This window comes from Ahaetulla prasina, chromosome 13 (genome assembly GCF_028640845.1).
Source record: "Ahaetulla prasina isolate Xishuangbanna chromosome 13, ASM2864084v1, whole genome shotgun sequence".
In the NCBI taxonomy this organism is placed as follows: Eukaryota; Metazoa; Chordata; class Lepidosauria; order Squamata; family Colubridae; genus Ahaetulla; species Ahaetulla prasina.
Window position 1 is genome coordinate 25341697 of NC_080551.1, and position 27749 is coordinate 25369445.

Below are 27749 nucleotides of genomic sequence, written 5' to 3' on the forward strand. Positions count from 1 at the left end.
AGGTTTGGTCTTCTTGTGTGTGACCTCCTTTCAGGCCGTTGAGAAGTGTTATCCTATCAGTCTTTTCTTGTCAAGACTTAGCAAAGCCAAGCCAATCTCATCTCCTGTTGCTCGCTCATCGAAAAAGGCCATGTTTAGCATTCGGTTTCTGTGGAGGGTTTTTCTTGATTTGTTTTCCGCTCCTCTGTTGCAGATCCAGAAGGGATCATCAAACTACTGATGCTACTGGCATGTCCTGGCCTATTTAGCCTCTCCTTAATGGTCTTGGTTCTCTGAGAACGGCTATGTAAACTCCTTGACCGCCCAGGTGGATATCTACCACTTCTTCCTGACTTCACCGAGTGTCTGTTGCATGATGGCCTCCTCTGAATGAGCGGTGAAGACACGGGGGAGAGACTGAGACCTTCAACTTTGCCCATCTCACTATTCTCTTCAGGGCTGGCCAGTAAATACTTTTGATCTACTTGATCCTCCAGCTGAGGCACAATACCTGGATATTCGGGAGGGGGCTCATCATCTGTTTTTTGCTGAAGTTCATACTTCCATTCAGCAGTCCACTGCTGAACTGCAGAAGGGCACACTTGGTTCATGATAGTCCTATATCCTTGGTCCACCACCGTCCAGTTGTTACACCCGCCAACCAAATCTCCACCTTGTGCAAAAATAAAACTCTTTGACTTCATTATGGCGGCTTGAGAAGTGTTGCCTGTTTCCATTGGGTAGTATCTCCTTGCTCTAGGCTTGTCCAAGGGATAAGAGATGGTGGCTTCCAATTTGGTCTTCCCTAGAGGTAGCTGGGCATTCTGCAGAGCCTGTTGGGTTCCAGATTGACTGTTCTCAATACTATCCATTTGTGTAAGTGATTGAGATATGGAATCATAACTTGGAGACTGATCTTGTGGGTCTATTGAACTGGAATATGAGCTAGGGGAAGCCTGAATGACCTCTAAAGTGTTCTTACTTTCCATAGAGGTCACTGCATTTGGGCCCAAGACAGAACGGAGGCTTCCTTGACGTTCTGGAGCCAGCTGCATCTTGAAATCCGCTTTACGCAACGCCAGCGCTGGAGACATTGGAGTGGGCAAGGTGTCACAAATCAGCTCATCCGTCTGGTAGCGATAGATGCTGTAACTATCAGAACTATTCACGCTGCTTTGCCTCAAAAGATAAGCCGTATCACATTCAGAGGAGGCCCGAGACCGTGGGAGAGTCAGCTCTGACGTGTCAATGCCGGCCAGTTTCTCCAAAGCAGTTGCCATGCGGCCAGAGATGTCTTCCAGCTGAGAAAGCCGAAGATCCACCGTCTGAAGAGACGCTTTCATGAAATGCTCCCTTTCGTTCACTTCTTCTAATCTCATTGACATGTTTTCAACCCTGGAGGTTGGAAAGAAACAGATGGTTCAGCAAAACAGGCAGATGTTCTCCTGAAGATTAGAATGACCAGTCTGGGATCATGAAAGTGAGGGAAAAATTTCTTCAGTTCTTATCAGGGATTTAATTAGTTTAATTCTGAGAATGTTCTTTGTCGATCAGGGCAACATCATAAAAGAAAAACAAAAAAATAAGAGGGGGAAAAATGAGGCTCAATTAATTTAGTGGGGCCAGGTATTTGGCTGGACAATTCAAACTTTTCAGGAGTAGCCATTTAACTTTCTAATAAAAGTTGACCTTTTTGAGCGGAAAGCTGTAACTATCATTTAACTGCTTTGGGGTCAGGCCCTTGAGGTGTCCAATTGCCCCCTGCCCAGTCATAGGTTCCAAATTAGGAAACGGGGGTTGAAATAAAGGATGGAAGGAGGGCAAAATATGAGGGCATTAAAAAATAAGGAAGTAGGAATCAGTTGGACTCCTTTAAGGAAGAATCTTGGATTTGTGAAAAGCAACCGTTTCCATGACTTTCAGCAGGCAAGAAATATAACTAGGAAAAATTATTCCTTTTTCCAGTTTTAACAGGAGGGCCCAGACTCTCAATTATCCCAGTTGAGGATTAGTTCCCAATTTTGACTTGGGTGAAGTCTAGAAGCCAAAACTTTTAACTTTCAACCACTGTACATTAACGTGGACACAGAAATGGCATTTCCAGGAGAAAAATAAAAAAATATTTACAGCCGGTATTTTCTTTTGCTTCCTGGGAAAGGGGACTGATATCCCAGTGGGGGTACCTTTCAGAAGTAACTCGGATGCGTTCGTCATTGGAGGACTGCTCTTCATCTTCTTTTTCTCTAAAATATTCCTCCACACATTGTTCCTCAAATTCGTACAGTTTCTTCAACTCTTCATCGCTTAGAAACAGCTCTGAAACAGACAAGAGTTGTTGAGTCATGTTGCTTTGTTCTGGCAGGGGGCATGGTTTTGAAGAAGCAACAACTGTCCTTTGCATTTTCACAATACTTCAAAGGACAGAGGGAAAGGCACATTTTAAAACTGCTCTTTCGTGTCATCTCTGCTCTGTTGTCATCAGGCTGAAACATGGCAAGGGAGCAGAACCAGGTTTGCTAGAGATAGTAATTTAAAGCTCTGGAGGACGCAATGCTAGAGAACATCATTAAATGCCACTAACCTAAATCCAGCTGGCAATCTAGCTGTGAGAACAATAATGCAACAGTTGGGCTCTCAAAATAATTACTGGAAAGCATCCTGCAATATTAGCAATCTTGACCACATTTATTCATAAGCAATCTCATCGAATCACTAGACACTGCCAAGATCCACCCAACCCTCAACAAGGTGCAGGGGGAAAAAATCCATGAAACCATCCAAGAAACGTAGCACCTAGTCATAACATTCCTCCAAAATAGAGAACCTAGAGATCATCCTAGATGGCTTGCTGGGTTTTCCTGCATATTGAAGAGAGCGAAAGGAAGGTTGTGATCTCGACTAGTTCTGTCATTCTGTGGTTCTGGGTCATCCATGGATTGCAGTTTAGAGGTCATGGAAAAAGTTATTTGCAACATATCATGGAGAAGCTTGTAGTCCAGCCTCTTCCTTGTTCTGCTGGTTTTCTGTTTGGGGGACATACGTCTTGGTAGGCATGAAACAGAACTCCAGAACCTCTATGGAGATTCTCAAGCCTCCAGGTCATGGTTGTCCCAAAGGTGCTTTCTTTTTTCAAGAGACAACTGGACTTTCTGGTTTTTCTTTGGAGACGTTTTGATGAGAAGCTTCTTCAGCTCTTCAGCTTCCTCTGAAGAAGCTTCTTGGAAGAGAAGCAAAACGTCTTCAAAGAAAAACTAGAAAGTCCGGTTGCCTCTTGAAAAAGCCCCCATCACTGGAGCTCAGGTATCTGCTAGAAAAAAGAGAGTTCTCCCCTTACTTAGCCCACGGTCACTTTCATCCTGGTCCCCTTCTCTGTGCTTCTTCCAGCGGCAGCAAACGCGTATGATGATGATGTATAGGTGGCTGAAGATGATCATGGGGGGTGGGAGGACAGGCCTGTCGTGGAAAGTCATGATCAGCTGATACCGCTGGAATTTCCAGACTTGGTTGGAGATGGATTTCACTTCAAAGAAAGTGTTGCTGCAAGAGATACAATGCCACCCTTTAGCCAGGTCGCTCGCTGCAGGTCTCTCTCCTACAAAGCTAGGATTTGTCTAGACCAGGAGTCCCCAACCTTGGCAACTTTAAGCCTGGAGGACTTCAACTCCCAGAATTCCCCAGCCAGCTTTGCTTAAAGTTGCCAAGGTTAGAGACCCCTGGTCTAGACTAGAGCAAGGGTGTCCAAATCTGGCAAGTTTTAAGACTTGTGGACTCCAACTCCCAGAATTCCCCAGCCAGCATCCAGAAATCCAATGGAAAACCCACGATAGCACAGCAATGCACAAGACCATCTCCTTTGGTTGAACGTTTGGCAATGAGTAACGATATCATTTTACACCATGGTGGGCTTGTTGAGAGAGGCCTTCAGATTTCTGCCTTATTCCTCTCCTTTCCAGTGTGATTTGCACAGGTAAGACTATGTCAACTGCATGATCCAGTTTCTAGAAGGCTGGTTTTATTTACCAACCCTGCACACAACCATCATTGTGTCAATATTTACAAACTAATGCCCCCCCCGTCCCTCCTCTCTCTCTCCTCCTGATGCCAGAGCGAATTAGCTGTGCAACAGGCACCCAATTCCTCTTTCAAACACATGCCCTTTTCAACTATTGGACACACAGCTGTGGGCAACAAAATAAAAAGTGGCTTGTTGATTTCAAAGCAGAACACTCTCCCCAAAGTGGGCACAGGCATGTTTATCTAGGCTTCTACATTTGTGCCCAGGCAGAGCAAGATAAAATTATGAGCTAGAAATATCTTTGAGTCCTTGTTTTCTGCAAAGAATAAATGAGACAGAATGTCAGTGGGAGGTGCGTCCATCGAGTGAATCTCTGCCCAGCACCATTGTCACTGGGAACGAGCAGAGAATAACTTGCACCATCTGGCAGCATAGGTGGTCCTCAACTTATGACCACAATTGAGCCCAAAGTTTTGCTTGCTAAGCGAGACAGCTGTTTTGCCCCATTTTGCGACCTTTCTTGCCACATGTGCTAAGTGAATCACTGGGCTGGGAAGTGGCTCACCAGGTTAATGCAGCCTGTTATTAACACACAGCTGCCTGCAGTTACAATTACTGCAGGCTCGAGCCCCACCAGGCCCAAGGTTGACTCAGCCTTCCATCCTTTATAAGGTAGGTAAAATGAGGACCCAGATTGTTGGGGGCAATAAAAGTTGACTTTGTATATAAATATACAAATAGGATGAGACTATTGCCTTACACAATGTAAGCCGCCCTGAGTCTTCGGAGAAGGGCGGGATAGAAATTCAAATAAAAAAACAAAACTGTAGTTATTACATGAGTAACATGGTTGTGTTGCTTCCCCACTGACTTTGTTTATCAGAAGGTCGCAAAAGGGGATCACGTGACTCCAGAAAACTGCAACTGTCATAAGTCTGAGTCAGTTGCCAAGCATCTGAATTTTGATCACACGACCATGGAGATGCTGTAACGGTCGTACGTAGGAAAAACAGTCATAAGTCTTTTTTTCCAGTGCTGTTGTAACTTCAAATGTTCATTAAATGAATTGTTGTAAGTTTGAGGACTACTTGTAGTTAACAGCTTGCTTGTGTTCCTCTGAGTATATAAAATAAGTGGCATTGATGGCCACATCCGGTGGTGAAACGCTACTGGTTCACACCTGATTGGGCGGGGAAAAAAACACTACCGGTTCCTCCGAACCGGTATTTCTGACAATCAGCTGTGCTGCACGATTTAAAATTGGGAATCCTGCTTTCTAGTGAATCTAAATCGCGCGGCACAGCTGACCCCTCCTCGCTGCTCTACTTACCTTCCCAAGCCTCCTTTTGGTGTACACTGCACATGCATGCACAGCACGCATTTGGTGTGTAGTGTACATGCATGTATAGTGTGTGTTTGGCACGCAGCGCACATGTGCGGCCAGCAAATTGGTGGCAAACCAGTTCAGATTCCACCACTGGCCACATCTTATGGTTTCTTCTGTCTTCTGCTGTGTTTGTTATCTTGCTGTCCATCATTCATATATACGAATTCTGTTTTTGGTCAAGAGTCCTATGGATCCTGCCAACCAAAGTCTGACGATGGAGATTTTTTCGACCAAAAGACAAGGGGAGGAAAATGAAATACTCACTTAAAGACAGCAATCAAGAGGTTGACCAGGAGAATGTTGGCAACCAGGAGGTAGCAAGCCATGATGGCAGGAGTCAGCCAAGCACCGGGGATGCAAGGGGGGAGCCGTTTGCCATCCTCATCATAAAGGTTGTCCCCACAAGGAGCTGGGAAGGAAACCGGATTAGCCTTCACAACTCCGGCACAGACACACTTCTATAGAAATGGGGAAGCATGATTATGGAGGCATCTATGGAGGTTCTGCATCCTTCAGGTCACGGTTGACCCAAAACTGCTTTTTGCAAAAGGCACCTGGACTTCCTTGATTTATTCTTTGCAAACATTTAGCTTCTCATCCAAGAAGCTTCTTCAGATCTTCAGAAACTTCTTGAATGAGAAGCGAAATATTTGGGGGGGGGGAACAAGGAAGTCCAGGTGTCTTTTGGAAAAAGCAGCTTTGGGGATGATTATGGAGGCATCTATGGAGGTTCTCCAATCCATCCTTCAGGTCATGGTTGGGACCGCCTGCTGCCTCCAGCTACCTCCCATCGTCCGGTGCGTCCAGTCCGCTCCCACAGGGAGGGCCTCCTTGGGGTGCCGTCGCTCAACCAATGTCGGCTGGCGACCCCCAGGGGAAGAGCCTTCTCTGTGGGGGCCCTGGCCCTGTGGAACGAGCTGCCGGTGGGACTACGGCTTCTCCCTGATCTTCGGACCTTTAAGCGCGAGCTCAAAACCTTCTTTTTTCATCAAGCGGGGCTGGCCTAATTGATTAATTTTAATATTGAGGGTTTTTAGTGGGTTTTTAAAGGGGTTTTAATTTATTTTGTAATTTTTACTTAATACTTTTAACATACAGCCATTGAATTAGATTTTTAATTAATATTGTATTTTTAAAAAATTTGATTATTTGTGTTTTATTTGCTGTACACCGCCCCGAGTCTTCGGAGATGGGCGGTATAAAAATTTGAAAAATAAATAAATAAATAATAAATAAAATAAATGGTTGTCCCAAAGCTGTTTTTTCCAAAAGGCAATTGGACTTCCTTGGCTTTTTTTCCTTGCAAACATTTTGCTTCTCATCTAGGAAACTTCTTCAGTTCTGAAGAAGTCCTGAAGAAGCTTCTTGGAGGAGAAGCAAACTGTTTGCGAAGAAAAGACCGAGAAAGTCCAGTTTCCTTTTGGAAAAAGCTGCTTTGGAGATGATTATGGAGGCTTCGGACCCCCCCCCCCCGCGCTAAAGTGGCCGTTAAGTGGCTTTTCCTTAACTACAGTTAAGGGGAAATGTCTCCCACAAATCTTTGAGGCTTCCTGGGTGTGAATTTCATCATCTGGATGGATGCCAGCCTCATCTCTTGAGTGGAAGAGATGCAGGTGGATTTTAAGGGGCAGCTAAAATGCTAGGAAGCCCCCACTCAGACGGTTGAAAAGAGTTTCTTCCTTCTACAGTGGTGGAGAAACACCGAGTTCCCATCTCTCCCGGCCAGCCGAAAAGAACAGAAGGTGTAACAGATGGAAGAGCTACTGTCACCAACCCAAATGCAAGAATAGCATTCCGTGTAATCCGTTGCTTAGAGAGAAAGCAAGCTAAATTCTCACTGGCTGCTCATCCACCACCGCTCCACGTGCCCACCAAGCATTGCAAGCTGTGGGGTTTTGGCAGCCGGACAATTTATTTATTTTATTTATTTTATTAGATTTTTATACCGCCCTTCTCCCAAAGGACTCAGGGCGGTGTACAGCCGGAATAAAATACAGAATATATACAATTAAAAGAAATTAAAAGAAACTATTAATAAACGGCCGATAATTTAAAAAATTTAAAAATTTAAAATCACTAAAACCCCAATTTAAAATCAACTATTTATGCCAGTCCTGCTTGAGTGAATAAATATGTTTTTAGCTCACGACGAAAGGTCCGAAGATCAGGCACTTGACGTAAGCCAGGGGGGAGTTTGTTCCAGAGCGTCGGTGTTCCCACAGAGAAGGCCCTACCCCTGGGGGCCGCCAGCCGACATTGTTTGGCGGACGGCACCCTGAGAAGGCCCTCTCTGTGAGAGCGTACGGGTCGATGGGAGGCATAAGGTAACAGCAGGCGGTCTCGTAAGTACCCGGGTCCTAAGCCATGGACAAGTGTAAGATGCATGTTGAAAACAGCTTTGGGGGGGGGTTGGTTTTGGTGTTATACAGCTGAGCTGAACTCAACCCCAAAACACCTGACGAAGCAAAGGAAGGAGTGGGGGGAAGAGCTTTTGATTCATTCATCAACTTACGATTAATCTCCATGGCATAGACTAGCACAGCATTGCGAAAGCAAGGAACGAAACAAAAGAAACAGAATTAAAAAGAGAGGGAAGAAAGGAAAAGAAACGAAAGCACGTGTCTGAGATTAGGAGACTTTTCAGCTGCCAGAAAGAGATGCATTTGTTCAATATTTTAACAGGCAAGAAAGAGACTCCGGAACCATTGCTTGGTCGTGCTCTGGAATTTCCTTTGCTCTTTGTCTTTCCAAAATATTACTCCATGGCAGCAGGCAGATGATCGTGCAAATATATATTCTAGCTATTTCCATGAGTAAAGGAACGTCTGGGGCCACGGTCAACACAAACACGAAACATCATTGGGGAAATCACAACACGATGGACTGCAAGGCCATCCTGGGAAGGCTGTGATCTGGAGGAAAATGTTGTAGGTGTGCAAACCAAACTCTTCCCAATTAGGAATTGTGAGGATCCTCATCCAGAGGCAAGCAAGATTTTGATTGCACCTTGTAAAGCCACAGGGGCTTTAAAAAGCTGCTCTTTATTTTAATTCTTGAGTTCTCGGGAAACTGAACTGTGATTTAGGAAAAGGGGATCTTTATGAGAAGACCAGGATATTCAGTCCTGCCATTGTTTTCCAAGTGCCAACAAGAGTCTGTATAAAGATGCAAAGGTGACTTCCCAAATCCAGAAAAGGAGGACCGAGACATTTTGTAGGAAGTCCAAAGCTTTCCTTCTTCAAAGTAGGCCTTTGGTGGCAAGTTCATATCCCTCGGGCTTTGAACTTCAAACAATGGCTTGAAGACAACAAATTGCTGAATACACTGGAGAAAAAAATGAATGGATGGAGGCCATGTTGTTGAAAGGAACAATTTCTTGCCTTTCAACCTGATAAAATGCAAGGGATTTCCTCAAGGTGATGGGTGGGTTGGGAGAAATGACCCAGGTAAGAATGCCGTCAAAGGAAGAACAGGTTCCAAACTCAGAAAGGGTCATGGATTCCTTTGAATCATCTGATCATCTGCCTGAAAACAGGAAACAGAATCTTACTATGAATTCTGCTCTTACGGTCTATCTGATCAGCAAAGACCTCTCCATAGATCATCCAGTAGGGCATGTAGAAGATGTTACGGGCCAATCTCCAGGTGGGTTCTTCATCGGGGTGGAGGATGGCTTGGCGAGCCACCCCAAAACTCATCAGGACCACCAACATAATGACCACAAAATACAGCATGTCAATCATCTGTCCAAGAGAAGAACTTGAGTTAAGAGCCCGGGATGAAGTCTTAGTGGAGAATGAGTGGGAGCAAAGACTCAGGACAAGAAGCATTTACAGCCTCAAGCTTTCATCTCAAGGAAACCTTCAACAGCAATCTAGGGAGAAGTAGACTTCACAAGGTCTCCAGGGGAGCAGGAACATCAGTTTTGGATGTTTGACTAAAGAACTTTACAATAAGATAACCCACCAGAGGACCTTCGAAGGGAATGACTGCTCTGTTGTCATACGGGGGAGATGGTCCTCTTTCCCGGTTATAATCTTTCAGTGATTATGACATGAAGAAGCAGTTTCCTAGCACTCGTGTTAGGTACAGAAGATGGCCAGATGTCTCTCTTTTGAGATCAGTCTTAAAAGGTGGAGATGGAAGAAACTGTCTAACGCAAGGGCAGAGGCTTTGGTTTAACACTGATTAATTGGGATGGCCAGACCAAAGGAGTAATGATAGGAGACAAATTGCCCAACCAGGTGAGGCTAGAGACCCCATAGGTGGTGCCTAGATCCTTCCACAGGTTTCTTGGTTCTTCCTGTTTTCAGGCACCCCACAGCCTGTTTTTTCCTTCCTGCCACTGTCCCCTGATGCATGGGACCACCTGCATTTACCTACCATCTTCCCAATCATCATGACGTAGGGGCCCAGGTATTTGTTCACACCAAAGATGTCCAGGACACGGATGTACCAGAAAATGATGTCCACACAATAGATCACTCTTCCGTAACTCATGTAAGGTGGGTTTTGCAAGCGAAGAACAGCTCCAATCAGAAACACAGAGATGGCCACCAAATCAGTGATGTTCCAATATTCTTGCAGCCACACTTTGATTTTCTGACTTAGCTTCCCTGGTTCTGACATCAAAATCTGAAAATAAAGCAATTCAGGTATGAGTGGAGGAGAGAAGATAAAATTGGAGGGGGGCGTGAGGAACAGGAGCAGGATTTCAATGTTTGTGCTTCCATGTATAACGAGCAGCAAGTCTCAAGGTGGAATGATCTCAAAGTCAGTTAGTTTCCTCCTTGCTCCTTCTTTCCTTCCAAAGTGCGTTCCTGAACTTTAGGCCCTAATTTCCTGATATACCAGTTCATGATAGAAAGATGCAAAAACATGAAGATGTTTTCTCATGAGTGAACTTCTTATTTCAGGCATCTGTCTGAGTTAAAGGTTTTAGAGGACCCAGCGCAGTGCTAATTTTACTCACCTCCCTGACTTTCTCTAAAGCCAGAGTCAAGATGTAGGAGATGACCACCCATTCTTGGATTGAGGGCCACCGTTCCATCCGAACCAGGATGATGTAATTGAACAGCATTAAGTAGCCCAGGTAGCATATCTGAGGACGAGATCATGCAACTCATGTCTTTTCTGGTCTGTCGGAGGACCATAATAACACTTTCTCCAAAAAACACAGAATTTAGATTCAAAAGAGACCCCAGAGGACATCTAGCATAATCACATGCTCAAAACAAGTCTCTGGTCCAGTAGACAGGAGCCCACCTGTCCCCCATGCTAGGATGCTTTCTTCTCCAAATTACAGTCCAAGAAGTCCATCATCAAGAGTTACCAAAATATCAGATGCTGCTCAAGGATCACTAAGTCCAGCTTTGTGTGCCCCAGCAGGTTCTTCTAGAAAGCTGATGAAGTAGATCAGGACCAGCCTCATTAAAGAAAGAGTGGAGAACTTCACATCCCAATGAGAACTTGCTTGAACCCAGACTACACTGGCAAAAGGGATACTAACCATGCTGTTTTCAGATCAGCATGGATATATTTCTACTTACCGTGTAAAACCAGAACTTCACAATTGGTGCGTTATAGAATTCACAAATCTTTGTTCCGATGGGAATGCCCTTCTGCTTAGTCTTCCCGCCCTCTTCATCTCCTTTCCGAGATCCAGCATCAGCATTGGCATCCTGGAAGACAGAGACAACCAGGCAACCGATCACCCCCAAATATCACCCAATTCTCAACAAAGAGAGGGGAAACAGTTCTCATTGCTAAGTGGCTTTCTTGTTTTTCAAAAAGGCTTCCACCAAGCCCTAGAACACTTCTGTTTTATGGCATATAGTTCTACTTTCTTGGATGAATTTTCATTTCTGGTTCACCAGGCCGAGGACTGGAAACTCTTGCAAAACCTGTTGGTTCAAAAGCATGTAAGAATGGATGGATGGAAGGATGAATGCATCCACGATGGGTCCCTCTGAAGAAAGGAATACAGGGAGTCCTTGAGTTGACTTGAGTTTACTCTGCACTAGGAAAGAGTGAGACTGACCGCATTCTCTTCCTCCTTTTCTTTCCCAACTTCTTTTTCACTGGATGTTTGATACTCATCATTGGTCCGGAATTCCAGGAAGAGGATGGTGGGGGGGAGGAGGATCCCCATGATGACCTGAGTGGGGGGAAAGAGGGCGGGGAGTCATGAAATAGTCATTAAAGCTCAGGGGATCCTAGAGGCTGATTTTCCCTGACAGTTGTTTGGTTTATTTATTTATGGCTAATCTCTCTGGAGGAACTCATGGTCTACATCTACCTGAAGACCTGGGTTTTTCCGTATGTGCAACCTTCCCATCCACATGTCAGTCAACAGCATCTGGCTGCAAGTATGTGCAATGAAGTCCCGATGTTTGGCTGCCACCGCGAGTTTCAGGCAAGTAGAGTTGCTCCAGTTCTTCAATTGATAGGTCAAGAGTTTCATGGCCACCTGCTCATCATGCTTGTAGGACTGATCCAGCAACTCCACAGCCAGCTGACCAAAATCCCTGAAGAAACCAAGAAAGCAAGAACCATTCAAGGATATCTTCTCAACCCTTATCTTGTCCAACAGCTTCTGGACCAGTGTTACTCGACACTGTCAGCTTGAAGGTGTGTGGGACATCAATTCCCAGAATTCCACAGCCAGCCAAGCAGCCAACCTCATACAATCCAACCAAACAACCAACATACATGTACCATTTTTCAAAAGGGGGCAGAAGGAGAAGATGGATTGTGTTGCTCCTTCTGAGAACATGACTGAACATGATTGCCTACAGACCAAGCCTTTGTGCCCTTTGACTCACTTGGAGTTGTTGTCCAGATCTTGAGAGATATCGTCCACAAGCTCGCTCTCCATACATTCATGGGCCATGGCTTTGTAGAGTTTACAGGCCACTAAAGCTTTGGCCATGGCTTCTTCTCCACGCTGCCACAAAAAGAGGGCCATTTTTTGTCTCTTCATCAGCACTGCCCAAACCATGAGCTCGTGGAATGGATATTGGAAACGGCTGACTTCTGGATCATCCACATCAATGTCAATGTCTTCTTCCTTCTTCTTCTTCTTCTTTTTCTTCCCTTTGGTGGGAGGCTCATCATCCTAGAAAGAAGTAGCAGAGTTGATATCACCTCTCGTTATTCTCAGTCTTGTGCCATGAGCTGCAAACGATCTGGATCATGGGTTCATTCATTCATTTATTAGATTCTTCGCCTGCCTTTATTACTTCATGCACTAAGAAAAAAGGCCATGCAGTTCCATCAGAGATTTCCAGAACAAGGTGAGAAATGCTAGCATGCTGAGTGGTTATGCTTGCAGATATTCTAAAGATCAGGGAATATTCTTACACATGTGGCATGCAACTATTTAATGCAAATTCCCTACACATGCTATGACGTGGAAGCAATCGAGTGCAATGCTACAACTGGGTTGGTGGCCGATACGTTGACATGGTACCTTCAGATGAGTTGGTTTCCTCTCCCACGATGATGGGGCAGCGTGGGTGCAATCTTGCAGGGGAATGCTGATTGGGGAATTCTGGGAGTTGAAGGCTGCCTAGCTTAAAGTTGCTATGGTTGAGAAACACTGCATTAGATCAAAGTAACTGGGCCAGATAGAAATCTTCTTCCCTCTGCCTTTTTCAATTACAGGCATTCCTTGTTATTTGCAGGTTCCGTATTTGCTAAAGCTTATTTGTAACCCCAAAATCAGTATTTGCAAGGCTTTCTCAGTTATTTGTGGACAAGAGTAGAGTGGGCACAGGGTTGAACTAGAAGACCACCAAGGTCCCTTCTAGTTTTATTCTGAACTATTTTATTCTCAGGGAACTTGCTGGTTAAAAAGTAGCCATCAAAAGTAAGATCTTTTTTAAAAAATAAAAATAAAACATGAAATGCTTAATCTTTATTTTTTATTTTTTTTTCAGGATTTCCACCCATATATGTGAAGAACTTACCTCCATGCCCAGAAGTTTAAGAGCTTTAGGCTGCATGTAGAGGAAAAAAGAGGAAGAAAAATGAGTTTTAAAGTAATTGTTTTCCAGTTGCAATCTAATATATTTTACAATAAAATTAAAAGAAAAGGTTTTCAAGAGAAGATTGGTCAATCATTCATCCACAATGGAATAAGGACTCCATATTCTCATTATTATATGGATGCTGAAATTACAGTAAATACAGAGCAGAGGAGGGGAGAAGGACAGGTATAATTATTCTGTGAAGCAGATATATATATATATATCTTTGGTTATTCGGGTTTTCAGAATATATATATACACACACTTTACCCGTTTAGGTCCAAAGAGATTGTTGTAGAGGGTCCGGAAACTCTTCCGTGTATAATTGCAGCGATACGCTCCACCCATGAGATATTCTAGCACCAAACCGATGTCGATGAGGCTGATATGATAATCGGGCGGTAGATTTCCCTAGAGAATTCACCAAAATGGATTTGTTGAAGGAGGCTAACAAGGCAGGCCAAAAAACAAGGCGTTCCTGGTTAGGCTGCAATCTGAGAGGGTTTAGCGTAGAGGAGCGGTTCTCAACCTGTGGGTCGCGACCCCATTGGGGGTCGAATGACGATTTGCCCGGGGTCGCCTAAGACCATCGGAAATATGGGAAGTATACTTGTGAGTCGAAGAATCGCGCTCCAATGGTTGACTCCACAAGCCAGCTGCAGGCTCTTCAAATCGCTAGCCGAATTCGGCTTCAGGCACGATGAATTAAAAAAGAGAGAAATCTTTGCTCTGATGTCTCCCTCTCAAGCCAGCTGCAATCACTCCCAATCGCTAGCCAATACGGCTTCAGGCGCGATAAATTCAAAACTAAAATAAAAATAATAATTTTACGGTTGGGGTCGCCACCTCATGGGGAATTGTATTAAAGGGGTCGCCACATTGTGGGGAATTGTGTGAAAGGGGTCGCAGCACTATAAAGGTTGAGAACTACTGGCGTAGAGGGATGTCCAGCCTTGGAAACTTTAACTTTTGTGGACTTCAACTCCCAGAATCCCCCCCTCGGCCCTAGGAAGAAGACAATGGCAAACCACTTCTGAAATCTTGCCAAGAAAACCGCAGGAACTTGTCCAGGGAATTGCCAAGAGTCAAGGCTGACTTGAAAAGACCCCCTCCCAAAATAAGGCAAACAGGGAAGCAAAAACAAGGAATGAGAATGCCGACATTTCAATTTAGGAGCAGACAACGCTTCCCGTCTCTCGCGTTGAAGGAAGTTGATTTCATTCCTTTATTTATTACATTATCTTTTGTCCGTCCCTGGAGCTTCTGCTTCTGAGAAGGAACCAAAGACATCAAAGATGCTTCCTTCTGAGGAGACATCTGTCCACCAGCATCAAACAATCAGAAGCTTGTTGAAGGGCCAGACATGGTAAACAAGTAGGTGGAATAACCTTGGAGGTCATTATGCTGAAAATTATGAACACTTCAATTCAAATCTGGCCCACTTCCTGGAGCTTTGATTTCAGCACAATGCTTTGCCTGTTTCAACGGGGAGCCTTTCGGGTTTAATCGAGAGCGACGGAGGAAAACACGGGCAATGGCTAAGAGACATGCAAAGTGAGCCGTTCGGCTTTCAACCGTCCAAATCATGCAGGTTGTCACAACCAATCCGTTTTTCTGGGAACTCCAACTCTTAAGGGCAGCGACAACCTAAGTATCTTAGTTACTGCTCGCTCCGTTCCATTCCTATTATCATGCTTTCCCTCGTTTTTTCCCCTTCTTCCAACAGGCACCAGAAAGCTCCAGGATCCAATCTGAGTCAGTAACCAGCACCAAAAAAGCTCCAAATACAGCTCAAAGGATTATCAGATCTGAGTTACAAGGAGTTAAATGACCAATAGGTGGCTGTAAAACATTAGTTTTTCTGAGTTCTTTGCTGCCCCCAGAGGCTCATTTTTCACAGTCCATAGCTGGTTACCCTATTAAAACCTTCAGCATCCAACCCTCTAACATATCTATTTTCTCAAACTTCTAAACCAATTTTTAAATGTGCTTTTATGGGGGGAAAACCAGTGGTGAAATGTAAAATTAGTTACTACCGTTCTGTGGGTGTGGCTTGGTGGGGGGGGATAATGTGACTGGGTGAGCGTGGCCAACTTTTTTTTTTTTTTTTACTTTTAAAAACATTTTTTTCTACAACCTCTTTGGCTAAAGAGGTTGTAGAAAAAATGCTTTTAAAAGGCTCCTCTGGTGATCCCAGCTGAGCCACGCGATCGTCAGAGGCTTTTTTTTCTCTTAAAGGCAAAAATAAAATGCTTTTAAAAGAAAAGAAAAGGCCTTTTTTTTGCCTTTAAAAGAAAAAAAGCCTCTGATGATCAGGCAACTCAGCTGGGATCACCAGAGCCTTTTAAAAGCATTTTTTTTACAACCTCTTCAGAAAAGAAAAATTGCTTTAAAAGCCTCTGATGATCCCAGCTGAGCCACGTGATCATCAGAGGCTTTTTTTTTTACTTTTAAAAGCATTTTTTTGGCCGAAGAAAAAATGCTTTTAAAAGTTAAAAAAAAATTCTGATGATCGCACAGCTCAGCTGGGCATGGTGGGGGAGGGATTTTTGCTACCGGTTCTCCGAACCACTTGCCGCCATCGCTACCAGATTGGGCAATCCAGTCCGAACCGGGAGCATTTCACCCCTGGGGAAAACCCTCTAACAGCAACATATACTTATGTGTTTTGGGGCGGGGGGGACAGAGGGAGCCCTCTCCCCAAAGATTTGATTATATTTTCCACCAAAAACAATGTTTCTTTTCCACTCGTGAAACTAAAGATCGAAGGGGCTAATATCCCTGCAGCTTTCTCAAAACAAAAAAGGCAAAATGTCTTTTCCCAACTCCGTGCTGTTCCCATTGCACGGAAGGAATCATTGCTGATTCAGAAGGGTGGGTAGGTCCACCAGATACTAATCCCAAAATAACTTTTGCAAACAGGTCAAATGAAAATGCAGAGGCTGGAATCTGACTCTTCTAGGGATCTTTCAAGGAATATTTCGGAGACGAGTCCTGGCCTAGAAATCAGGAATCTTCCCATTTTACATTCACTTTTCTTTTGATGTTTATAGTTGAAATAAATGCGAGAAACATTTTTGTGAATGCCCATTTCACCCCACTGTTTTTTCATTTACCTTTTTCACGTCTCTCACAATCACATGCAAATTGTTTGGTGGGCCAAGTCTCTGAAAAAGAGAACAATTGTGGTTTTCTCTTACAACGACGTTGGGGGATAGAAGACATTTCTGTAGAGTTTATGCAAGGCATTGAGACATAAACATAGAATATCAAGGTGTTTACATGACCTGCTATGCCCAAGAAAAGAATCCCAGTTTTGGCTTAGTGCAAAGACCTGGTTGATTCAACGTGGCATGATAATGATAGGTATCACCATACCTTAGTAATTCCCCCTCAAGCTCTGTCCATCTTCACCTCTCAATTCTTCTCTCTATCTTCTTGACTTTGGAAGAATCATGAAGGATATTTCTTTTCCAAGTTGACTTGCTACCATGTTTCCCCAAAAATAAGACCCTGTCTTAAAATTGTTTTAACCACGAAATAAGTGCTTGGCCTTATTTTCGGGGGGGTCTTATTTTGGGGCTCGTGGAGCAAGATGGGGCTCCTCTTGCCATTTTACCTGATTTCCAGCTCTGTGTTTAAATAATTTTGGGGAGGGATTATTTTTGGGAGGAGACTTATTTTAGCGCATGCGCTCAAAAGCCCAATTGGCTTTATTATCAGGGGATGTCTTATTTTTGGTGAAACAGGGTATCTCCTGCTAGGTCTGTTCCCCTGGAGCAGTGCTTCTCAACCTTGGCAACTTTAAGATGTATGGACTCCAACTCCCAGAATTCCCCAACCTTCTGGGAATTGAAGTCCACACATCTTAAAGTTGTCGTGGTTGAGAATCACTGCTTTGGAAGGTTAAACACCCTCATCCTGTTTCAGAAGGAAGTCTCACAGGATCTATTCTAATGATTCTAAAAACAGAAGATGATTCCAAGATTTAGAAGAACCCACCCCATGGTCCTCCAAAACCCTCCGGGAGGCTTGCTTGGTTGTCCTACTCCAAACTCCATCTGATGGGACATGTCCATAGCCAACCAAGGTGGTTTAAAGCAAGGTTTAAAAAGAAACTTGCGAGTGTCACTCACAGTGTTGTAAAGCTCTTCCAGCCGTGGGATGGTGAGGAACCTCTGCATGTTGACCCCATTCTCAATCAAAAGCTTCACAAAGTCCACCCGATCCAGGACAAGGGCATCCAGCATTGATTGCTCCAGGGCGTTTACCTACAAAAATGCCGATACAAAGCATGTGTTGAGGGAGCATATGATCCATAAATGCAAAAAATACTGGAGCTGGTGGAAAATATGGAGATAACCTTGGCAAAACTGGATTAGTTTTAGATTCGGTTTTCTTTTTTATGGTTTAGGGTTCTGTGAGACCCTCAACCTAATTCAGTTTGGGGTTAATCCATCCTAATTTTTTCCCCAGTTATGACAGAATCTTAATAATAATAATAACAACAGAGTTGGAAGGGACCTTGGAGGCCTTCTAGTCCAACCCCCTGCCCAGGCAGGAAACCCTACACCATCTCAGACAAATGGTTATTCAACATTTTCTTAAAAATTTCCAGTGTTGGAGCATTCACAACTTCTGCAGGCAAGTCATAGTTGGTGCCCAGAAAGAATCCTCTTAGGATACTCTCTGGGCATTGTTTTGCACCATGAGAACCGGTGTAGAATGAAGTCAATAAATACAAGATGTAACAGGCGGAAGATCATTCAAGAGAGATCCAACCCAGAACTAAGGAGGAATTTCCTGACGGTGAGAATGAGTCATCAATGGAAGAGCTTGCCTCCTGGCATTGTGGGTACTCCATCCCTGGAAGTCTTCAAGAAGAGGCTGGACAGCCATTTGTTCAGGGTGGTGTAGGACCTTCTGCTTGAATAGGGGTTAGATTAGAAGATCTCTATGGACCCTTCCAACTGTATTATTCTATGTTCTACATTAAGATCATAAGGACTAGCAAACAAATAAAACACCTGGATGGCATTTTACACCAATATGACTTGCTAAAATGTTTCCTAATAATTCTTCAAACTGTTGGAAATACAAAAAAGTTCCCGGAACATATTATCACCTCTGGTGGACATGTCCTAAGGCGAACTATTGGTCCAGAATTAGAAACTGGATAGGAGGGATAAGTGGCCATAATGTGGACTTGAAACCAGAGATGTTTTTACTAGGGATATTAACCAGAACCTACAGTAAAGAAATTCAGTATTTGATATTACACATAATCACTGCTGCAAGGATTGTCTACGCACAGTTCTGGAAAAATGAAAAGGTACCAACAGAGGAAGAAATAATCAAGAAAATTCTGGACTGTGTGGAGATGGATAAATTAACGAAAGAAATAAAAGAAAAGGAAGAGACGGAATACTATCAAGTATGGACCAAGTGGTACGATTGGTTAGAGAATAGGAAAAGTAAATATGAATAAATGATGGAGAAGAGAAGGTGACAAATGTATTAAATATTGTAAATGAATAAAACTAGAGATAAAGAGACAATAAAGATAAAGATAATAAAAGAGAGAAAAAAAGGGGAATACATAAAGCAGAAAGTATGTGGAATGAAACTGACATGTAAAAAGAAAACACATATTATGTGTTTGTGTTATGTATGTTTGTGTTGTGTTGTGTTGTTGTAGTAAAATCAATAAAAACTTTTTATACATGAAAGCACCAGGAAAGCCCCTGGTTCAAAGGAGTCTTAATGCTACATGGAGAGGAAAAGGCTCAGGTTGATGTAGATGAAAGGAGCCACCAAGCCCTTGCCAACCTCACCCAGTTCAAGAGTTCAAGTTTCCTTGGATCCAGCTCTTCTTCCGGCTCCTCTTTCTGCTTTCCGCCTTTCTTTTTCCCTTTCCCTTTCCCTCTTCCACCTTTCGCTTGAGGGACGGGAGATTTCTTCTCCTTTTCCTGAGGGGCCCCATCTGCGGGGGCCAGACTTCCCAAGGGCTAGAGAGGAAAGAACAGGAGACACTTAGTTGAAATGGGGGGTAAGAACAAGTGACTCCTTTCTCTTCAACCCCAGAAGAGATGATCTGAAGATCTCCAGTAAGTGCAAAAGGACACTGAGCGTCGTCCTTTCTCTTCTCATGCAAATTTGGCTGGCGGAATGGCAGGAAGAACTGGTTGGACAGCCCAGATTTGGCAAGGGAGAGAGGCTGAAGAGTAAGCACAAGACAACACTAGGCCAGCTACAATACAAGGCCTTTTCTTATTGCTGCATTGTGTAGACCACAGGTCTCCAACTTTGGCAATAATAAGACTTGTGGACTTCAATTCCCAGGATTCCCAAAGCTGGCTGAGGAATTCTGGGAGTTGAAATCCACAAGTCTTAAAGTTGCCAAGGTTGGAGGAGTCCCCTGGTGTAGACTTCTGGAGATGGTTAATCATCGTTAAGCAACCTGGACCAGAGATGATTAAGAACCAATCCCTCAAAGTTCTGGTTATGGAGAAGACGGTTAAGATAACTAGCACAAGAATTCCAGCAAGAATTGTCCTTTCAAGGGGAAAATCTAAATACACGTAAAACTCTTGTTGTTGTTGTTTTAAATATCAAGAGGAGGAAGTTTGACTCCAAGATATCTTTACCGGCCAATGGTGCCCAAAGACGAAGATCTGGCTGCGGGCGATATCGACCCGGTTCCAAGCCAAAGCTAAGCTCAGCTGATCGGGTGCAGACACGTTGGTACCTAAGGAAACAAACAAGCCCAGGCCAACATTTTTATACTAATACAAGAAGGGACTTGTAGCAACAATGCCCAGTCTTTCTTTCGTCATGGGTTAAGTCACCCTAAAATGAAAAATGAGGATGTATTATTTTTCTCAATATCTCTACTCTTTTGTGTCAACTCTACCAAGTTGAGTAGTTAGAGGAAGTGAGAACTTAAAGATTTCAGTAAAATCTTTAGTGATAGTTTTGGGGTCCATGCAGGTCTTGTATGGAATTTCCCAGCCTTGGTTATTAGTGAGTTCATGAAGGCAGAGTGTCTTTGAAATATCTGAAAGGCTTCTCTCCAAGGTTCTTCTCACTTGGCCTGAGTTACCCTTTAGGAGAGAAGCTGCCAATGGACTTGACTTCTCTCTCTGGACTGCTCAGGTCTCCCCTGTCTTCCATTCCTTCCTCAACCTCTACACACCTTCTCACTCCCTGCATGGTAAGCTCACCTTTAAGTAAAGCCGTTAGGATGGACATCTCAATATCTTGCTGCCCTTCAGATCCCATGCGGAACACCGTGATCTAATGACCAGCAAAGACAACCATGAGGAAAAGCAGAAGAATCTTTCTGTGTTTCTCTTTTGTGCACCAAAGATTTCAAGAATTCGATTCAGTGGTCGCTGGGTGTCAAAAACGACTTGACGGAACATAACCAGTCATTCCATTGCTATAAAAATCACGGCCAATCTATTGCATGATGGATGACTCTGCATTGAGATTTACATCTCAATTTAACATTCTTTAGAGAAAGAGATATTTTCAGTCAGTTATGTGTCTACTTCTAAAAGAAATGGGGATTGCTAACAAATTTTAATTACCGGCCCTAAGAGTATCTGCAACATGGCTTTGCTTTCTTGCCTGCATATGGATTTTCCTCCCCAATCCTTAAGTGTCCAACCAGAGTGGATGAGGGGAAGGATTTGATTCTTAAACCTTTTCCTTTTCTTTAATACGGAAGCGACGATAAAGCCTGCCGCATAGTTTAGAAGCCTTAAGGAATCTTGCTGGATTGGCCGAAAGAGGAAGAAGGAATGAGCCACAGCGATGCCCCTTCTGCGCCCTTATATCTTCAGGAAGAACACGGGGATTAAGAGTTAATCTGATCAAACTGGTTCTCATAACCTCCTAACTGCTATTATCATGAGGACAATTGTGGAGGGGGGGAAAAAAAGACATTCACTGATGGAGGCTTTTAAGGAGGACAAGCTGATTATATCATCATCAGAAGGGATTCCCTAAAAAACCAGATGTCCGGTTGTGAGACCATTTGATATCTGTGGCTGTTGCTCTCCCTCGTTGCTTTTAATCATTAATCTGGTCTGATTAATCACAAGGCGGCACTGATTTGAACTGGGCGTGACTTTACTCCTTGCCAGTCAGGAACCACCGACTCCAACCCACACTGACAAAGCAGTAAAATGGAGGTAAAATGCAGCAGACCAAATCATATTGCTAATAAGTGCTCCCATAAATACGACTGCAATAACAGCCGAACTTACAAGTTCTTTCTTCTTCATACATTCCATGAGAATCACAAAGAGCTGGTGGGCTTGATTCCGACTGTAGTTGAACGTTTTCTGAATGGTGACCAGCAGCTGATCCCGAAGAGATTCATTGATTATGCTAAAATTGAGGGAGAGAAAGCAGGAGTGGGAGGAAGATGTTAGGCTTCAGAAATGAAGAAGGTGACCTTAGATATTATGTATTGTGTATCATTCTATTGATAGAAGAGAATATTTGTAGCTCGGGATTGGATTGTGGGGTCCATTGGTGCTCTCTGAGCTTGATGGTTTCCTTGCAGTCATTGGGTGATCCAACTAAGGAACATCACCAGTCATATCATCATCTTCATTAACATTGAAGATGTTACCTAGTTGGGTCATGAAATGTCTGCCAGAAAGCCACCAAGCTCAGAGAGCACCAAGGACCCCGTATTACTCTATTCTTTATCCAGAATTGTAGCAAACAACATGTGGTGCCCCGTACTGGTAGTAACTCATTGACCTTGGTGGGAATCAGATAAAAATAAACACTTTTGGGAAAGAAAGGACCCACTCCCCAAATAAAAGGGCAAAGGGCAAATCAGCTATGCCCCGTACCCCAGTAGCTCACCCGCCTTCTTCTGAGTACTTGTGTGCGAACGCTATAATGTCCGATGCTCTACCACTGCCATCGCAGATGACCACGGGAAGTGGGGGCTCTTCACGCAGATATTCCAAGACAATTGAGATCACGTTGGGGCCACCTTCAACTATCAATCCGACCACAGGGACTCCCTGCCCCAGGCCTGTAGAATGAATCCGAGATCAACAAAAGGTTCTAAAGCTAGTGAGACCTCCAGTTCTCCATTGTTGAAATGTTTTATTGGCATCCGTATTTACAGTATATTGCCCATAAGTTTGTGTGCAATGTAAGAATAACAGAATGGAAAGGACCTTGGAGACCCAATAGCATTCCAGACAACTCCAATCATTTGTTAAAAAGCTCCACAACTTCTGGAGGCAAGCCATTCAACTAGTTCGCTGTCAGGAAAATTCTCCTTCATTCCAGGTTGCTTCTCTCCTTGATTAGTCTCCATCCATTGCTTCTTGTCCTGCCTTCTCCTGCTTTGGAGGATAGGTGCACCTCCTCTTCTTTGTAGCAGCCCCTCAAATATTGGAAGACTGCTATTATGTCGCCCCAGTCCTTATTTTCATTAAACTAAACATACACAAATCCTGCAGCTGCATGCACTTGGCCTACACTTAATCATAAAAGCACACTTTACTCAACTACCACAATGGCTTCTGGTTTTGAGTTCCAAGGGCCGTCCTAGGAGCCAAGCCAAACTCCTTAGAGCTAGGTTGCAAATCATGGCTGGTTGACGTTAGAGACAACAGCTGAGCAGCCCTTTGCGACCCCTGCCTTACTCTGAGCTCCAGGCATAGGATGACAAAGGGAACCCCGCAGGTCATGAGGTCTGTACAAGCTTGGTCAGCAATCAGGAAGGTCCTGGATTCAGCGAGAAATGATGATAGCAACAGCAACTGCCCTTAGACTTATACACCGCTTCACAGGGCTTTTACAGCCCTCTCTAAGTAGTTTATCGAGTCAGCCTTTTGCCCCCAGCAATCTGGGTCCTCATTTTACCCACCTTGGAAGGCTGGAAGGCTGAGTCAACCTTGGACTGGTTAGGATCGAACTGCTGGCAGTGGGCAGAGCCAGCCTGCAATACTTGATTCTAACCACTGTGCCACCAGGGTTCCTCAGCCAAGGAAAACAACCATGGCTCATCCTTGTTATGAGGGTCAGGGCCTTTGGGGGCAAAAGATCTGAACCCCCTCACTTACGGGTGTTGATTTTCTGCAGAGAAATGTGCTTTTCCAGTTGGCGCCTCAGTTTCACCTCTGCCCCATATTTGCCCAGGGTACCGTTGTCGGCGAGGATGAAGTGAGTGTGGGAGCTGTTCAGCACACAGAGTTTGCTGAGTGGGTTTGACATCGTCTGATAAAGCTTCGTCACCTGTCAAGCAGAGAAGCACAAGGTTGCCTGAGTTTAGCGGAGGGCCCACGTCCCAACCCCAACCATGCAGTTGTCTCTGGCTGTCACAGAAATGAAACAGTGAGTAGTGCCACTGTGCAGATCTCTGCCATCCAGAGATAATTTCCCAGGAGGAAGAATGCCAATTAATAGAAAGCTTTAATGGGAATGTCATCAGCCAGCCAAATATAAATTTCCAGGCAGATGGCAGTTTGCATCCTCTCCTGGATAAGGTGACCAGATGCAAAGAAAGGGGGCAGATTTGCAGCATCTGGCAGTAGGAGCAAAGATGGGGCTGTCCACATGAAATCCACAACAGAGGTCCTGGCCACCCAAAGCCTGAGACAGATTAATTTAATTCTAGCCTCAGTTGCAGCTACAATTGTTTCCTCTTCAAGCAAATAAATAAAAGCTTTTTTGAATCAAGGCCATTTCTGGTGGAAGACCTCACCCCATTCCTAAGAGGACCATAAGGGGCGTGCATAAGCGCACAAACGTGCCTACCGTTCCTGTCCTATTGTTTTTCTTTTCTTCTTCCTATATATGTTTATATGTGTATATACTATATAATCTTTTTGTATGATGTTGTGACAAAATAAATAAATAAATAAATAAATAAGACGCTTCCTGAAGGCATCGGGATGAAACAGGTTGAAGTTCAGGGGAATTCTGATTAACCTGAAAGTGGAAGCAGAGGCTTCCCATCTCCAGTTTGTGCCCTTGTGAGAAGAAGGAAGGGAAAATCCCATCCACAACTTTGATCCGTTCAATGCTAAGCTAGGAGTTAGCGTTGCCTCCAAACTGACTGAGAAAGTGACAGCAAAATTGAGGCTAAGCACAAAGCAGGAACTAAAAATGAGGTAACGGAGCTGTGAATTAAAATGAAAAATGGGAGGAAACAACAAACTCTTTAAGATTTTGTCTAAGGATCTGCTGAAGGAACTCAGACGTGTCCGTAGAGCCTCCTTAAAAGCAAGCAAGGGAAGGTGGAGCTGACGACACCTTGGAGGAGGCCATCCAAAGATCTGAAGCTCTCCTCTTGGGTGCTCTTCAACCAAATCTCTCTTGCTTGGTAGGACTGGGAAAAAAGCTTTAGAAGATGTGGTGATGGGGACCATAACTTTGCAATAATGGCATGCATGCTGATTTGGGGTAAGGAAAGCATGAGGGAGGCTTCCAGCCCCCTGTATCAAAACAAAACAAAACAAAACAAAACAATCACTTCCTTACTTCAAGAATTTATTTTCCAGTAAGAAAAGAAGATGGAATTGTGATAGAGAAACACGGGCAGTTACAAATGAAAGAGAGCAAGAACCTGGATGTTAATCAAGGTGGAAAGAGTGGGGGGAAAAACTTGGTTAAAAACTCCCCAGAAGTGTGGGACAAGCTCACATCTTTCCCAAGCAGATCTTCCTTGTTTTCCACAATGCCCCACGGAGCAATGCCAACAGCACAGATGCGTCCTCTGGACTTGGAAGAGTGGTCTTTCAGGGCATCTCCCACATGGCGAATGATTCCTGCATGAGGGAGGAGACCAATGCATTATTAGCCTCTTCCCTGGGATACTTGCATGCAATTTTGAGAACATTTTCTCCATTAAAGGCCTCCATCCCCTTCCCATGGATTAAGATAGTCCCATTAGGACCTAAACTGTATCTTCTTGAATGGCCAGATGGAAAGCTGGTTTCACAGTGATGATACCCTTCTGCAGTTCTCTGGGAGGGTCAATCTTCCACAACTTTTAGAAGTTCCACCAAAGCAGTTTTAGAAGTTCCACCAAGTCTTTGGGCAGCATAGTCTGTTGTGCCTCGCCCGCCCCCCCTCTCCTCAGCCGGGTCCCTCCCATCTCCTGCTATCTGTGCCAAAGAATGATAGTGAAGAAGAATGGCCTGGCATGCCTCCAGCCCCCAGCCCCGGCACCATGCCCGGACAGACTGAGCAAATAAACCTCCCTCCTACAGCGTGTGAGCAAGAAGCCAGCCACGGGCTAGAATTGCCAGCAGCTGAGCAGGAGGACAAAACATGGACAGATCCCCACTTCCGGAGAATGGAGAGGCGATGTCAGCAAAAGGAAGGGAGGGGCAAGCCTGGATAAGTGCTGAGTCATGGAGCCACACCCCATGGCCTATATAAAGGATCTGCTTTTTGGCATTCCTTGAGTCAGGCAAAGTCTCATCTGGTTGCTGAAGTCACACCTTGGATTCCTGCCTGCCCTGAGAACTCTGACAGGAATTTGGCAAAGCTGCAGAGGCTTCGTGGACACGCCGGATACAGACTTCCCAGACCCGGCCATCAGAGGAGGAGTGAGACACGACATAGCCTGTCTCAAGCTCATTGCAAAGCTTAGTCATGACTCATCCCCAGTGCAATAGTTATTGTGGTACTTGGACCATCCTTCAAAGCACACAATGCTTCTTTGCCTTCCACCCACACAAACGCACCCTGCTAGAAAGCATGGCATTGATCTCAGCCAGCTTCTTGGAGGAGATCTCCCAGAGAACTTCCAAGGTAATGGACAGCTGACCATTAGATACCTGTACTGACTCCTCCAGTGAAAATCCAGGCCCCAGTGGTCATGGCAGCCTTGATGAGTCCCTTCCCAAACACTTGCTTAAGTTTGGGCTGTAGCTCAAAGTTCTGGAGTCCCCCGTGGACAGATATTAGGAGCTTGGGGAGTTCTAGTTGCCAGTCCTTCACCATGAGTTGGAGCAGCAAGTCCGGCTTGGTGTCATAGGACACCCGGATGTACTGCAAGATAAAAGGACACAGACGTGTTGCTGGATCTGATCAACATCCTAGTTCGCTCAGCTCCAATTTTGGTTTCCTTTCTGGCAAACCACTTTGGTAGGAAAACAGTTTGGGCCTAGTCTAGAATTGGGGTTTTGTTTTCCAGATGTATTTTAGGGATTCCTACCAGATGTAGAAGGAATGGCAGAAGCTGGGGGAGGAGTTAAAAGAGGGATCAGCCTGGAATCCCTACATAGCCACAAGCAAACCAAGTCCAACTTCCCTTCAGTTCTGTTTTCCCTTATCTAACTCCTAACTCCTAGCAGTTGCTAACCATTAGTTGAGAAGATTCCTGTGCATTTAGCAATGAATCAGTTTAATTGGACCTTCATGTGTGGATCTGGTTTGTTGCACCTGACACCAGGACCTCTAAGCCTATCCCAGTGGCACATTTTATTTCATGAACACAATTTGACTCTGGGTTTCCTTCAGATTTTCTCAGGAGTCCCTTCTCTACATTGGCTCCCAAGTTGGCATGGGTGGAAACCTAGGCATTGCCTAAGGACCGATGTCCCGGGGCTCCCTAGCAGAAGGACACTGAAAAGGCCACCTTGGAAAGCCATCACTGACTCCTCTGAAGAACAAACCCTTCTTACTTACCATGGACTTATTGATATGACCTCCACCCTGGAACTCGAGATTTCCAAAGGCATCGGTGGGGAGAGCTTGGGTGTGCTTACTGATAGACCATTTTTCTGGCTGGGCCTCTAATTGCTTTGTTGGGTCTTCTCCATCCTTGTTTGCAGTTTCAACCGGAATGGGGATGTGTTGAAGAAGGAGTTGACCGCAGCAGCACCTGTGGCCAAAGCAAAACAGAGACATGAAACCAGGCCCAGAGGCTGGCATCTAACCACTTTTCTCCCTTTTGCTATCCGGGGTTGTTATCCCTCAGAAGATATTCTTTACACATCAGTTCTTTAAAAACAAAATCAGCTAGGATGAAAAAGAATTAGCAATGCAAACACCAAGTCAGAAGAAAAGTCACCTGGTTGCGTCTTTGCTGTTGACAATTATGCGGATGCATTCTCTCTTGAAAAAAGTCTTCTCTATCCAGGCTTTTTGACCCTGTGGGGTGAAAGCGGAGAAGCAATTCGGTCTAGACATGGAAATTGAAACCAGGAGAAAGGAAGAGATAGGAGCATCGCATCGGAGTGCACACATTTAGACACCCGCTACAGGGCACCAAACACATTGATGGGCAGTCCTTGACCTGAAACCATTCATTTAGTGACCAAAGTTACAATGGCACCGAAAAAAG

The 27749-nt window shown here is 44.4% G+C and overlaps 1 protein-coding gene across 1 annotated transcript; it reads right to left on the reverse strand.

Moving 5' to 3' along the window:
• On the reverse strand, positions 1-27195 carry TRPM1 (transient receptor potential cation channel subfamily M member 1). Its single transcript, XM_058155864.1, has 25 exons — positions 27092-27195; positions 26239-26452; positions 25097-25221; positions 23515-23686; positions 22316-22472; positions 21685-21808; positions 20635-20707; positions 20059-20159; positions 19246-19419; positions 17548-17682; positions 16528-16578; positions 13682-13822; positions 13352-13381; positions 12206-12498; positions 11680-11908; positions 11422-11538; positions 10931-11062; positions 10354-10482; positions 9765-10016; positions 8950-9124; positions 7894-7914; positions 5646-5790; positions 3314-3516; positions 2163-2295; positions 1-1374 (listed from the first exon to the last, which is right to left on the reverse strand). Exons 1-25 carry the CDS (start codon positions 27092-27094, stop codon positions 135-137), a joined length of 4569 nt encoding a protein of 1522 aa, XP_058011847.1. The 5' UTR covers positions 27095-27195; the 3' UTR covers positions 1-134.
• Positions 27196-27749: the final 554 nt, after the last annotated feature.

Coding starts and splice junctions, on each gene's coding strand:
- TRPM1 (XM_058155864.1), bottom strand. Junction 20,160..20,634: donor CCTAACGGCTTTACTTAAAG/GTGAGCTTACCA, acceptor TTGTTTCCTTAG/GTACCAACGTGTCTGCACCC. Junction 10,483..10,930: donor TGAAGTTCTGGTTTTACACG/GTAAGTAGAAAT, acceptor TCTCGTCCTCAG/ATATGCTACCTGGGCTACTT.